The sequence below is a fragment of the Alternaria burnsii genome (genome assembly GCF_013036055.1).
Source record: "Alternaria burnsii strain CBS107.38 chromosome Unknown 693, whole genome shotgun sequence".
NCBI lineage: Eukaryota > Fungi > Ascomycota > Dothideomycetes > Pleosporales > Pleosporaceae > Alternaria > Alternaria burnsii.
In genome coordinates this window covers 800,743-813,545 of record NW_024066117.1, presented here as the reverse complement: position 1 = coordinate 813,545, position 12,803 = coordinate 800,743, and the positions used below count along the sequence as shown (strand labels likewise).

At 50.7% G+C, this 12,803-nt stretch overlaps 6 protein-coding genes across 6 annotated transcripts; 3 read left to right on the top strand and 3 right to left on the bottom strand.

Moving 5' to 3' along the window:
• Window positions 1–171: 171 nt before the first annotated feature.
• On the top strand, window positions 172–2,979 carry GT037_007925 (uncharacterized protein; the record flags this gene model as incomplete). Its single annotated transcript, XM_038932972.1, has 3 exons — window positions 172–540; window positions 1,928–2,321; window positions 2,381–2,979. The coding sequence occupies 3 exons, from the start codon at window positions 172–174 to the stop codon at window positions 2,977–2,979; spliced, it is 1,362 nt and encodes a 453-aa protein (XP_038784473.1).
• A 417-nt stretch (window positions 2,980–3,396) lies between these two features.
• On the top strand, window positions 3,397–3,876 carry GT037_007924 (uncharacterized protein; the record flags this gene model as incomplete). Its single annotated transcript, XM_038932971.1, has 1 exon — window positions 3,397–3,876. The coding sequence occupies one exon, from the start codon at window positions 3,397–3,399 to the stop codon at window positions 3,874–3,876; it is 480 nt and encodes a 159-aa protein (XP_038784472.1).
• Window positions 3,877–3,992: 116 nt separating this feature from the next.
• GT037_007923 (uncharacterized protein) lies at window positions 3,993–4,710 on the bottom strand (the record flags this gene model as incomplete). Its single annotated transcript, XM_038932970.1, has 2 exons — window positions 3,993–4,226; window positions 4,282–4,710. 2 exons carry the CDS (start codon window positions 4,708–4,710, stop codon window positions 3,993–3,995), a joined length of 663 nt encoding a protein of 220 aa, XP_038784471.1.
• Window positions 4,711–5,306: 596 nt separating this feature from the next.
• On the bottom strand, window positions 5,307–7,017 carry GT037_007922 (quinate permease; the record flags this gene model as incomplete). Its single annotated transcript, XM_038932969.1, has 3 exons — window positions 5,307–6,562; window positions 6,620–6,908; window positions 6,967–7,017. The coding sequence occupies 3 exons, from the start codon at window positions 7,015–7,017 to the stop codon at window positions 5,307–5,309; spliced, it is 1,596 nt and encodes a 531-aa protein (XP_038784470.1).
• A 536-nt stretch (window positions 7,018–7,553) lies between these two features.
• On the top strand, window positions 7,554–8,571 carry GT037_007921 (uncharacterized protein; the record flags this gene model as incomplete). The annotated part of the gene is made up of 2 exons (XM_038932968.1): window positions 7,554–8,261; window positions 8,311–8,571. 2 exons carry the CDS (start codon window positions 7,554–7,556, stop codon window positions 8,569–8,571), a joined length of 969 nt encoding a protein of 322 aa, XP_038784469.1.
• Window positions 8,572–8,641: 70 nt separating this feature from the next.
• Window positions 8,642–12,725, bottom strand: GT037_007920 (uncharacterized protein; the record flags this gene model as incomplete). Its single annotated transcript, XM_038932967.1, has 6 exons — window positions 8,642–9,391; window positions 9,457–10,562; window positions 10,609–10,637; window positions 10,804–10,964; window positions 11,142–11,332; window positions 11,489–12,725. Coding segments are annotated over 6 exons (3,474 nt in total), but the record flags the coding sequence as incomplete, so codon positions are not given.
• Window positions 12,726–12,803: the final 78 nt, after the last annotated feature.

The window sequence follows — 12,803 nt, the reverse complement described above, 5'->3', positions numbered from 1 at the left end:
TAGTGAGAGAAAGGTGGAAGGCGTGATCGATCGCACCTCTACTACGCTCTAAGTGAGCAACTAAACAGCTAACCAATTCTTTGTTTCTTCACTGTGGTCACGCGCAATTTTGTCCGCACACCAACACTTACCTCGCCCGTGCGACGACTACACTGTCCAACCTAGCTCGTCATGAAACATCAGAGCAGTGTCTTTCGCGCCAAGCGACTATCCAAAGCATTCACGTCGACACTGACGAGCGTCTTCGAGAAGGTCGATACGAGGAAAGACACACCAGCAACAGCCCATCATCTCTTCTTGCCAATAGCCGAACGTAACTCAAAGGACAGCTCTCGACCTGGAAGCTTACAAGACGACTTCAACTCAGCCATCCCAGCCGAAGCACCCACAGAGCATTACATAATACAAGAAAGTGGGTATCCTGCTTTACGAGCGTTGCGAAGCGACGCCGAGATTGGAGATGGGATATGGAGATGCTGCCACTGCCGCCACGAGAACATCATCACGCATTACAAGGGAGCGTTCCCTTTCAAACACCTGGTCTGTAAACGTTGCGGCGAGATACTCTGTTCACAATGTTATTCGTCTGAGATTCTTTCCCCTCTACCGTACGGCATGATTCAAGCACCACAACCTGGTCTAGACCGCGAAGTCCGCTATCTCCACGTCTGTACTATTTGCGGGTTAAGCCACCGCGCGGAGATGGAAGGTACGACGCTCGACTTCTATAGCGTCAACTGTGCAGGTTGTGGAAATAGTTCATATGGGGACTGGCCACGTTATCATATTGGAAGCAACGAGCCATACAGAAGAGATCCAGATGCGAGCTTTGTCAAGCTCGTCGATGCAAGAGCTGATGATGCAGCAAGGACAACTTTCCGCTGGATCATTGCAAATGATGATAGACCGTCTTCGAGACTGAGTTGTAAGAATCTGGAAGATATCTGAGACTGTTCAAAAGGGATTGCAGAAAGTGAAGTTACAATACCGCATCAGTGATAGTGTCTGAGACTCTGTTCCCAAGTTTAACAAGAGAGTGAGAGATTGGCCGGCATGCAAAAGGGCGTTATCTCTACGCATAGGTAGTGTCTCAAGTAAGTTTTCTGACTGCTGTCTTACTGTTGTCGTCTTGCTCCTCAGCGTCCATTCATTCAGGGGATTCATTTACCACATTGCTCACAGAGTCAGTGCTCACAAACACGTATATACGAACATACGTACATAGAGTATCGTAGTTCACAAAGTTCGAACGAAGAGTTCCGACGTGATTCGCAAGGCGTCATTGTGAGCGTGAGGCTTAATGGCCGCCTGGCTGCTCTTGACCGCATCACAAAGGAGCCGTAATTAGGTTCCGGTGAGAACAATGTGACAGAAACTGTCCAGCCTCCACCTGCTAGTGCACTTCAAGCAGCTCGTGCAGACTTTCGTCAAGCAATCGATAAAGAACACAAGGAGTGGGCTCAGAACAGAAAATATGATACCTGTACCAGATCTGGAAATACAACAAGTCATTCATTCTTCACGAAAGCAGACATAGAGCAACCTGAATCGAGGTTTCATAGCTCTGTAGGAAGGCCATCGACTGTTCGTCGAAGCACTGCTCCTTCGTCATAGCTTGTAGGATATGGAATTAATCAATTCTCTTCTCTAAAACGTTACCAAAAGGTTTTAATCTAATCGTAGTCAACCGGATCCCGTAATGTATTATTGTAATCAACAGGATGCTGTAACTCAGACTACCTAGTATCCATGGCTTCTAGCAGTAAGGTTGTTTTCAGATTTTCGTTGTTTGTGATCAGACATTTTCGTCGCCATGGTGAAGCACAAAACAACAACACGAGCAAACGCCCGTATGAAGGCTATCTTCTGAACCAGCACCTCCATCCGCTCAACATTTATCACGTAAACTCACACAATGCCTAAACAGCGGATGACACTCGCGAGAGCTGACGATTACCTGAAAACTCGACACCGCTTGAAGAGCACAACTAAAGACTATCTCACCCTCTTGAAATCCGTCCCAGTATGCTCACCCGACCTCCGCATCCACCGCGCTTGCTACGTACTTCGAGAGGTCTTTTACGCCTATCGCGAAGCTACATGGAACAGATTCTGTGCCAGCATTTCCCTTGCCACACGACATAACGGTCTCACTATCATCACTGAGGACCCAATGAAGTCAGGGCGGAAGAACGGCTGGTTCGCTGACTTTCCCAATCAATACTTCGTCGGCAACCCTACAGCCAAGGAGAAGGTGCTGGCGATCACTCCGTGTTACGACGTCGGCTTCCTTAAGAAGCTCGTAGAACAGCTGTTCGCAGGTACGTCTACAATATCCGCCAATGATGAGGGAAAACATCGTTGACCATGAAAACAACAGGCCTCGACGTACACATTGAAGAAGTCAACGTTCGCCTCAAGACCCTTACTGAGTGCACCATCGTGGCTGTAGAACCCGGGGAAGAACTTGACTTGGGGTATTACCAAACCCACTGGTGCATGCGCATCACTGTGCCTTCCACGGGAAAACAGACCGCTCTCGACATCACTGGTGCGCAGTACGGTATTTCCCATGGTGACATGCCGTGGGAGTCGCAACTGGAATTTTTTGTCGAAAAGATCCAAGCCGTGAAGCCACTGGGCACGCTTGAGAAGTTTGCAGAAGAGATGGCAACGTTCAAAGGTACTGAAGGCCTCGAGTACCAAGTTGCGGCAGGCGCGATCAAGGCATGGCATCAGACAGTCGATTCGGCGATGCAGCGAAAGGGCTTGACATGGGCGGACGTATTACAGAAATCAGAAGCAGACTATGAGAGACATACAAGGAAGATTATCAGCGTAGGCACAAAGGCTATGCAGAAGTATGCTGCGGTTACAAAGTTGACCAAGAGGAGAAACAAGGCGGAGAGGTATGAGGAGAGACACGAAGACCAATTGGAGGGAGAGACTGAGGAGCTAGAGATGATCTACTTGGAGTAGATTAGGACATGCTTGTGGACCCTCCTTGGGCTGACGTGGAGGAACTGAGTTGGAGTGGCATGAAAGGACGAGCTGCAGCACTTGGATATCTAGGTAGTGCCAGTGTCAGCAACAGCTTGGCATCAACACGACCGCTACAGGCAGTGAGCAAACTTTAAAAGTTTCATGCTGCGAGTATACTAAGAATTGCCACGGCATAAGTCTGGGATATGAAGAGTGAAACCGTGTCACAAAGTTTGTATCACATGCTTTTTGCATGACTCGCGCTTGTGACGTACGGTTCCGGAGTAGCTGCGCCACACTGGGCTGCGGGTGGCGAACAACCCTCCCCTTAAGACATACCTCTCTTCTGCGCAATCCACGTCTCCAGCTCTCAAACAATACACATACCTAAACACGCTTTTTCAAACCGCAACCATGGATGAAGACCTCGTCGCTTTCGGCATCGTGATGATGCTCTTCCTCTCTTTCCCCTTCCTCACGGTTCTGAGCATTACAGGATGCGTCGCCTACTCCCGAACCAAGACATGGGACAAAGCGCGTAACCAGCGCGCCGTCGGCCTCGAGTCTTCCAACGGCGAAACCAACCGTCTTGTCTCTGACGAGGCTGATGAAGAGTCCGATTTCTACGACACCGACGACGAGGAGGAACACAAGAAGAACAAGGCTGAAGAGGAAGCCGACAAGTACCTTACCTTCAACCAAAAGTTCCGCAAGGAGTTCAGAAAGGTGTGGTCAGGCAAGGGCAAGGGCGATATCATCAAGCAGAAGGAGCGCGAAGAGCGCAGGAAGTTGGCCAAGGCAGTCGCAAGGGAGATGGACCGCAGGGAGAGGAGGAAGGCGAAGGCTGCCGCTAAGGCGCAGTCCGAGGACTTGCCGGCATACACCAAGGCGTAGTTTAACTACGCTGGTCTGGCCCTGTCATGAGCAGCAACAAACACTGCAAAGTGGCAAAGGCGGACAACTTTCTCTCTTGGCCATAAATTGATACCCCATAAAATTAAACTCATGCATCAGCACTTCTTCCACGAAAGATTCAGTATTTCACCAAATGCGGCATCCGCTGAACTTCCTTGCATGTACCCGTTGTTCTTCGATGTTCCAGAATCCACAGTTGCCGACAAACTGATCTGAATCCTTGCGTCTTTCTTTTGGCAAACCGATGCCTCTGTATCCGACACTTCACCGTCTTTGTGTAGGAGGAAGTCATCCTCGAAAGGCCCTGTTATTTTCTTCTGGATGTTTCCCTATGATTCACGTTAGCACCTCCAAGCAACATTCCCAGCTGTCAGAACCGCATACCTTGCCTTTCAAATCTAACCCATTCTTGTCAATCCATTTCCATCGACTGACCAAACTAGCATTCACACCCTTCTCGATATACACATAACCGCGGAAATCAGCCGAACTGATATCGAATGCCCATCCAGGCGATGTCATGCCAATATTCACCCTGCAGAACGCGCGGGTGCTCGCAGCCCCATTTTTCGGTCCGTCGGCGGCAGAGAAGTTATCGAAAATGATGGTCATAGCGGAGTTGTCCGCAGCAAGCATGACGCTGGCATCGCCGGGTCTGCAGCCACTTCCTTCAAGATCGACGTCGAGCGTGGTCAAGGTGACTTTGCCCTTTGGTGGTAGAACGGGTGCTGCGGCAAGAGTTACTGTCTGTGGAACGGCTGCGACTAATGTTGCGTAAAGTGTGCAGAGTAGCGCGAGGGTGAGCAACGACATGATGCTTTGAGGCCGAGCAGAACCAATGGAGAAGGAGACATGAGTAAGGCGAGTCGTACGACTTATGCCTTCCTGCCACGACTGTATTCGTGGTCGTTCATCCTATCGAATACCGCCTTTTCTTACCGCAACCATTGCGTTTCGAGAACAATTCTTCGGTTGCGGCTGAAAGGCAGCAAAGCCAGATCCCAATATGCAGTGTCATACGGCAATTGGCATTACTATTTCCAGGGCCTCAAACGAACGGGGTTAGCACGTAGCTTAGCCTGGGACTCGATAGCCCGACAGATTGTTCGAAAGTGAGAAAGGATTTAGCCTATGTGCAGCGCTTCCCACGAAATAACTCAATGCACATGGTATATTACCAGAGTCGTAAGGACCAAAGCAGCCGTTATTATCTTTGGTCGTTTCGATAGACCCATAGATTCCTCTTACGTTGCGTGGAAAGGGATATAGGTGTAAGCTTGTAAAGTCGTGTCAAGATGCATGTGTGTGAAAATATTTCTGGCTCTCGCTGATCAGGAACTCGGATTTCTCAAGCTGACTTTCGACGCTAAAACACATGACTATTACTACATACATCTCTCATTCTCGAGCTATACGGCTTCGGTCCGTTGCGCGGGTGCTTTCTCGTGGTGCTCGCTCTCATAGTCAGCATCCTTCCCATCTGCCTGTACAATGAACTCTTCGCGCTTCTCAAAACCGAATAACTCGTCCATCTGGTCCATTCGTAACCCTTTCGTATCGTGGATGAAGAAGAAGGCGTAAATGCTAGCGCAGATAAGACAAGTTGCGAAGAAAACGTATACACCCCACTCCATGGAGGTGTACATAGAAGGCAGCGATTTGGTCGCGATCAAAGTCCATATCCAGACTGACGCTGCCGCCCATGGTCCGGATATGGATCGCATAGACGCAGGGAAGATTTCGGAAGAAATGATCCAGGGGAGACCGTTTGCGCCGAATGACCAGGCCGCACCGAAGATCATGATCATGGCTGTTGCGGCCTTGCCACCAGCAACTGTCGATTCGGACATGGGCTCACCCACGGTCGGCTTTCCAAGTGCAATGTACACGGCGAGGTAGTACTGGCAGAAAGCACATACGAGCGAAGAAATGATCCAAGGCCACTTGCGTCCAAACATGTCGATGAACCAGGTGAAGAAGATGATGGAGCCTCCAGCCTTGATAATTCCATATATACCTGTCCAGAGCGTGACATCAGACAGTCCGATAGACGTAAAGATGGTCGGCGAATAGTAGTTAATCGCCGCTGCTCCGCTCCAAGCTTGCCACATGAACATGAGGAATACCAAGAGGAACCTGTTTCGCATGCCTGGCAAAGATCCCTCGCGTGCTGCGGCTTTGATCGTTGTAAGAAAGCTAGCATGCTTCTGACCATGGAGAAGTGCGGCACGTTCTTTTGCAATCTCGTTTCGCACGTACTGAACATCTTGGGCAATGTAAGGGTGGTCCTCTGGCAGGTTGCGGAAAAAGCTGTATGACTTCAGGGCCTCGGCTTCACGACCACGTTTCAGCAGCCAAGTCGGAGACTCCTTGAGGACTGGTATCATAAGAGCTAAGAGCCCAGCTGGGATCAGCTGAACAGCCATAGGCACCCTCCAAGCAATTGACTTTGAGCTATCCATGTTGTGTACAATGCCATAGTTGATCCAGAATCCGATGACGGCACCGGTCTGGTAGAAGGACTCAAAGAAGCCGGTAAGGCGGCCACGGATAGCGGGAGGTGAGATTTCAGCGATGTAGATGGGAGATACGGCGGCGATGCCTCCTACGCCCATGCCAGTGAAGAAGCGTCCAGCGAGAACAAGGCTCAATTGGCCGTTGGGGACTGCCCAATACTGTCAGTATGGCACAACATACACGGCACAAGGGGTCGTGTACTTACCAGTACACATGATTGCGCCGACTATGAAGATGGCGTCTGAGATGATGACCGTAGCACGACGACCGAGCAGCTCGAGGAATGGGTACATCAACAGTGCTCCTACCAGGCCTCCAGCTGAATAGATGGAGGTGATATTGCTGGTTATCTCGTTTTTGTTCGACGCGTTGATGCCGAAGTCTCGTTTGAATGACTCCTGGGCAATGGTAGTGCCAATGAAGGCAGAGTCGTAGCCATAGGCCAGAACACCCATTGAGATCACAAGCGCGGCCATGTAGACCCTCCAATTGTACTATGGGCCATGTTAGCACCTTATCAGATCGCGAGTCTTCGAGATGATAAGAACGTACAACTTCTGGAGGGGTTGGTCGGTCTTCGGGGGCACGAGCAAAGCCACCCATGATGACTGTGAACTGACAAAACGATGCTCAGTCTACTGGATAAGTGTTGAAGCTGCGCGTTCCGCAGTTGTCACGATGCCGATCTCAAACCTGGGGTTCCCACGTTCTTTTTAAGCAAACTCGCTTCCCCACAAAACACCCAGGCCATCGGGGCGGACGACCAGGTTGCCACATCCGAGCATGAGACTTCCCCAGTGGAGTCTCCAGAGATGGCGCATTCTCGTCGCGTGGGTTTGGGTGGCGTGCACAGGAAGCTCGTGGGACTAGTGCAGCCGACAGGCGAGGCTGGCGAAGTTAGTTCGGGAAACGAACGTCACAGTCGCGGTCGCAGCCGACAGCGAATCGCGTGCCTCAACAGCCGATGAAACATCCACACGTCTCCACGCCGAAGCGCGTCTTCTCGCATGCTCAATCATAGTACCGGAACGCGTCGCGCAGTCGTGGATGCCAAAATGCGGCGGCTTCGCTCTGGTTTGGATGCATCCTCTACACTCAGTTCTCCTCTTTACTTGCTTCCTTCCTGAGACCCATACAAAATGCCTTCCACAAACGGCACTAACGGCACCACAACATATTCCTTCCCACCAGGAATTCATGTCCCTTCTTTGACTTGGTTCAAGAATGATTCCAATCAAGAAATTGACTGGGATGTCCAAGAGAAGCACTTTGAGTTCTTGATTTCGAACGGTCTTCACGGCATCGTTATCGCAGGAACAAACGGCGAAGCGGCAACATTATCATCCGCTGAGAAGACCCAACTCGTCCAAAAAGCCCGCAAAACCGCGCAACGTCTTGGCCGTGGAGAACTTCCCATCACAATTGGAGGTGTAGCAGGCTGCACACGCGATGCTATACAACAAACCATTGAGGCAAAGGAGGCAGGCGCATCATATTACCTCGCACTGGTGCCATCCTACTTCCACTTCTCCATGAACCAGGATGCAATCGTAGCCTATTTCCAGGAATTGGCCGACGCATCACCTGTCCCCATCGTTCTGTACAACTTCCCCAATGTCGTGGCTGGTCTCGACATTAACTCCGAGATGCTAGACATCCTTGGCAAACACCAGAACATCGTAGCCGTCAAGCTCACATGCGGAGGAATTGCAAAGGTTGCAAGAATCAGTGCGGCATTCAGCAAGTCGGAGTTCGTTGCTCTTGCGGGTCAAAGCGACTGGCTCATACCAGCTCTGAGCGTTGGCGGAGTTGGCACAATTACTGGTGTCGCAAACTTGTATCCCAAGGTATGTACTATATGCTACAGTTTGGTGCGATTGAAAGCTAACAGACCAGTCCTGTCTACATATGTTCGACCTCTACCAATTAGGCAAGCACGACGAAGCGTCAGCCCTCCAAATCAAACTATCAGTCACCGAATGGGGTTTCGGCAAGGGTGGCATCAACGGCACAAAGTATGTCGTTGCGCATAAGCGAGGATACCCAGAGGCCAGCGCAGACTGTCGAAGGCCTTATCCACGATACGCAGACGAGGAGAAGAGAAAATGGGTTGTGAACCAGGTATCAGGTCTTGATGAGCTCGAAGCATCGTTGTAAAGGGATGCTTCGCAATTAAAATATTAAATTGCTTCCCGGACATGAAAATCTGCCGCGTGACAGGATTCTATCAGATTGTCCATTGTTCTCTGAGGTCTCTCAACACGCCATCCGTCCTCCACCCTATCAGTTTCTGCAACTGTTCCAGATACTCCACACAAGCCTGCTGCTCCCTCGGATCGATGATATACGCTCCACATGCACTTAGAATATGACTACCCTGGAACATGGCATTTCCACAGTGACTATTACTCACACCGTATCCTATCGTTATCCTCATGTGCTTGCGAATGGCTGCATCGGTAGACTTTCTGGCACGGACACCGGCGAGCCCCACCAGGGAGGCATTAGGCGAGTATATAGTCAACAGTATCTTGCAGAGGTGGTAGTACTGTAGACCGACTGCTACAACGCCTGACGGGCAGAGCTGTTCGGGCCAACTTCCTTCGAACCGATCACCTGCGTCAGGCTCGACATGGAAAGCAGAAAACGTCCAGGGTTTTGTCCGCTCCCATTCATCTACCTCGTCGCTCAAGTCTTTCCATGTTTCCCGACTAACGTTTTCGCTTCCGTTGTTGCTGCCTCCAAATACGGCTTGCAGGACGTTAGCGAAGAGAAATATGATGCGATTGGCCCAGCTTTCGTCGTCGAACTCGCTGAACACGGCAGAGTGGCGGTAGTTATCGAGGCTGAGGTTGAGGGGCTTTTGGGTCGTAAGAGAGACATAGATGTGTTGGCGAAGAGACACCCAGGATGCCGATTCTCGGAGGCCGCCGTCTGCGGCGAAGGATGAGATACTGTTTAGTATACGGGCAGTACCCTAAAGATCACGCATCGGTTAGCAATGTTGTACGTTTGTTTTGGGCAAAAGAAATGAGAGCGTACCAGATGGTGGCAGTGTTCATCGGATTCGCCCATTTCCTCATGAAGACGAAGCAGAATAACAGCGATAAGAAAGTTCTCGTCCCAATGTGCCAGCGGATCCTCAAGCGCCACGATCAGCGCTTGTAAGCACTGATCTATGTAGGGCTGCGACACATCTGCGGCTTTACCCATCAACCAGCAGTGCCTTGCGGCAACACCCAGTATACCATTTAAAATCACAGGAAAGTGGGCTGCACGTTTTGGTACCTCGACAGCAAAGTGTCTTCGTGGATCGCATACGTCGATCCACGAAGTGCAGAAGAACAGGTAATGATGGAAAAGACGTGCTTCGTGGGCGCTATTCACAGGCCACCTGAGTGGTGGTGCTGAGGAGGGACTGAACGCTGTGGAGTTGTAAGGAGACTGGTTGTTAGTAATTGACCCGAAAGGACTCTTTTTTGACACACTTGGAGACTGCGACAGGCGTTGAAGTGATCCAGGGCTTGCTTGCCAGTGGCTAGTGTTTGCTAGTGGGTTTATGGAAGAAGCGGCTCGAATATGTTGCGATGCGTTGTTGCTCCCAGCACTAGTGCCATGAACTAGGGATGGTGGGATGTGAGTAGTACTGAGAACGTCGTGGATGGACGGCAAATCGCTAGTATCGTCGAATTCTGGAATCGGAACGGTCGCAAATGGGTTTACGTCACGATATGACGATGCCAGTTGGCTCTCGCTGGAAACTCCGTCCAAACTTTGGTCTGGTCGTCGGCCATTCGAAGTAACATCAACATCGTTGGACGTGCTTTCGGGATTCGCTTCGCCTTCTGGCACAGCTTCGTGCTCTTCTTCGTCACCACTATCCTTGTTGGGCTCAACAAAGTGCACTACGCCACTTTTTATCAGCCACTGTATTTGGATAGGACCTGTCGCATACGCACACGAACTTGGGATGTCCACCCATTGCTGACCCACTCGAAATTCGAGCGATTGCTCGGCGGAACCTATGTCTTCACCAGCATTGAACTTCACTGCTGTGACGGGGCGGAAGCGAAAGGCATTGCCGCGAACGCATGGCTTTTTGCGCTCAGTGCAATATTTGCATTTTTCCGAGTCGCGCAACTTCACACCTGTATGTTAAGCGTTTGAATCTCATTGGATAGTGAGAGGTGGTACATTTGATATGACGCTCACGGCAGGCTTTACTGTTCAATAATTAGCGTGCATTGAAACTAATTGCGCCGGTTTGACTGACCATCCGCTTCTCTGCCTCATCGTACAATACGGATCCCAAGAAGTGTGAATGATGGGGTTGCCACGTTGAGCCGGGAAACCGAGCCCATGTTGTCAGTTTTCATTCGGGCTACTTACCCCGCCCATTTCGTATGCAGTGTTCCAAGTCTGGCACGCGTTGTCTCAGCCCAAAGCGATACGAATCGAAGGTTGCGGAGATTTTCCCGATTGGAGCTATGGTCCGAGGATGATTTGCAATCTGATTGGCTCAGATCTGTGCCAGAGATGACAAGTGCCTTCTGCACTGACCTGTATATGGCAAGGTTTTCCGCGTTGCCACTTTCGCCCGAGATCGAAAAACAGAGCGACAGCGTGTGCTTGAGGAAGTTGCAATGGGCATTGATGTTGAACCGCACCCGTCACACAATGGCGAAATGATTCGATGATGCAAAATACTCCTGGCTGACCAGACGCACGTCAACCCTTCTCTTGCCTTCATCTTGCCTTCTTTGTACTTCTTCCAGCAGATCGGCGGTAGCCTTGGCATTGGTAGCGATGCTCTCGAGACCGCGAATTGCGTCAATGATCCATCGTCTTTCTTCGTTATCATCCTCTTCGCAGCCCCACATGAGGAGAGGCCACAAGACGTTAACAGGCAGCGACTCATCTGTCTGCGCCATCAAATGTGTTAGACGCTTTATACTTGCGATAGCGCTTATAACGTCCCTGGTCTTAGGGTACTGCACATATGCGACGCGATGTAAGTGTATGAACGAGGCGTGATAGTTGGCGAGATATGTGCGAAAGCTTCGTGTGAGCGCACCTGCTAGATTCTTGGCTAGATGCTTCTCCGTGAGGTTTCCTGCGACCGCATGATCCATCAATGCCGGTCGCTGACCGTAAAGTGCATGCAGATCCTTAGAGATCTGTGCTGCGATAGCCATCACTTCCGTCTCGTCCTGAACGGTGCCGCGTGTACGATGCCAGGGGTCAATGCGTGTGATGCGGCCGGCGAAAGACTGTACTTTCTGATAGAAGATGATTCCGGGGTGATATAACACATCAAACAGGATCTCCTCAATCTCAGTGTCTGGCGTGTCTGGTTCTGATCCGGGATTGGCAGCAGGCGATGCATCAAAGATGGTCTCATCCGTATCCGCCAAAAAGAGCCCTTCACCACCTGCCGTTGAGATAGCTCGTGCATCGAGAAGACGCAACCAAGAAATAAGTCGGCGTTCTGGGACAGAGAACTTGATCTTGTCCGCGCCCTTTATAAGCATGTATGCTTCTCGTAAGTTGGCGTGGGCTCGCGGCAGCATTTCCGTAAGTAAATCGGTATAGGTGAGCAAGAAAAGGGCGGCGAGCATGTGTCTTAGATTACTGTCTTCGACTACTCTCGTCTTTGCCAGGCGGCTTGATACCTGTCTAGTTGCGATTTCGTACAAAGGCCTCCAATCTGCCTTGGCCACGTCGTTACCTAGCCCGCTACGCTGCATCTGCATCGCGGCGAATGCTATGATGGCACTCTTGACGATAGGTGACTCTGCAGCCAGGGTGGCAAAGAAGGCCCGGGTGGATGCCCACTTTGGACCAATTTCCACTGGTGTAAGGATAGGCGGCATGAGCATTTGAAGAAATGTGTGTAAGAGATGGTCTTCGTTCGGTCCATTCGGCGCATCCTCGGTCGAGAACGGTGAAGTTGAAGCTGGATCAGGTTGGTTTGGTCTACGCTCTGGTAATTCACGCGCTCCATTATTCGCAGTCGTAGTGACTCCCAGAATCTGACCAGAAGGCCTCTGAGTGTGTGGGAGATGGTGGATAGATTGCGGAACAGGGTCGGCATGCATATTCACATTCGCGAAGGGTCCGGTGTCGGTTGGCCACGAGCTGGGACTCAACAGCATGGCTTCATCCCAGGTGCCCAAACTCAAGGGTCCAGATAGATCGAAACCGAATCCATATCCATCGAATGGTAGTGGACCAGAAAACAAGGGTTGGTGTTGACCCTGTCCCGTGACAAATGGCTGAGATGGCTTGGAAGTGCTGTTCCGGTGCCATGTACCTGTTGGTATGCGAAGTCAGTGCATTTCTCACACATATTGCGTACATTGAAGTTTGAGCTTACAGTCGAGATTCAG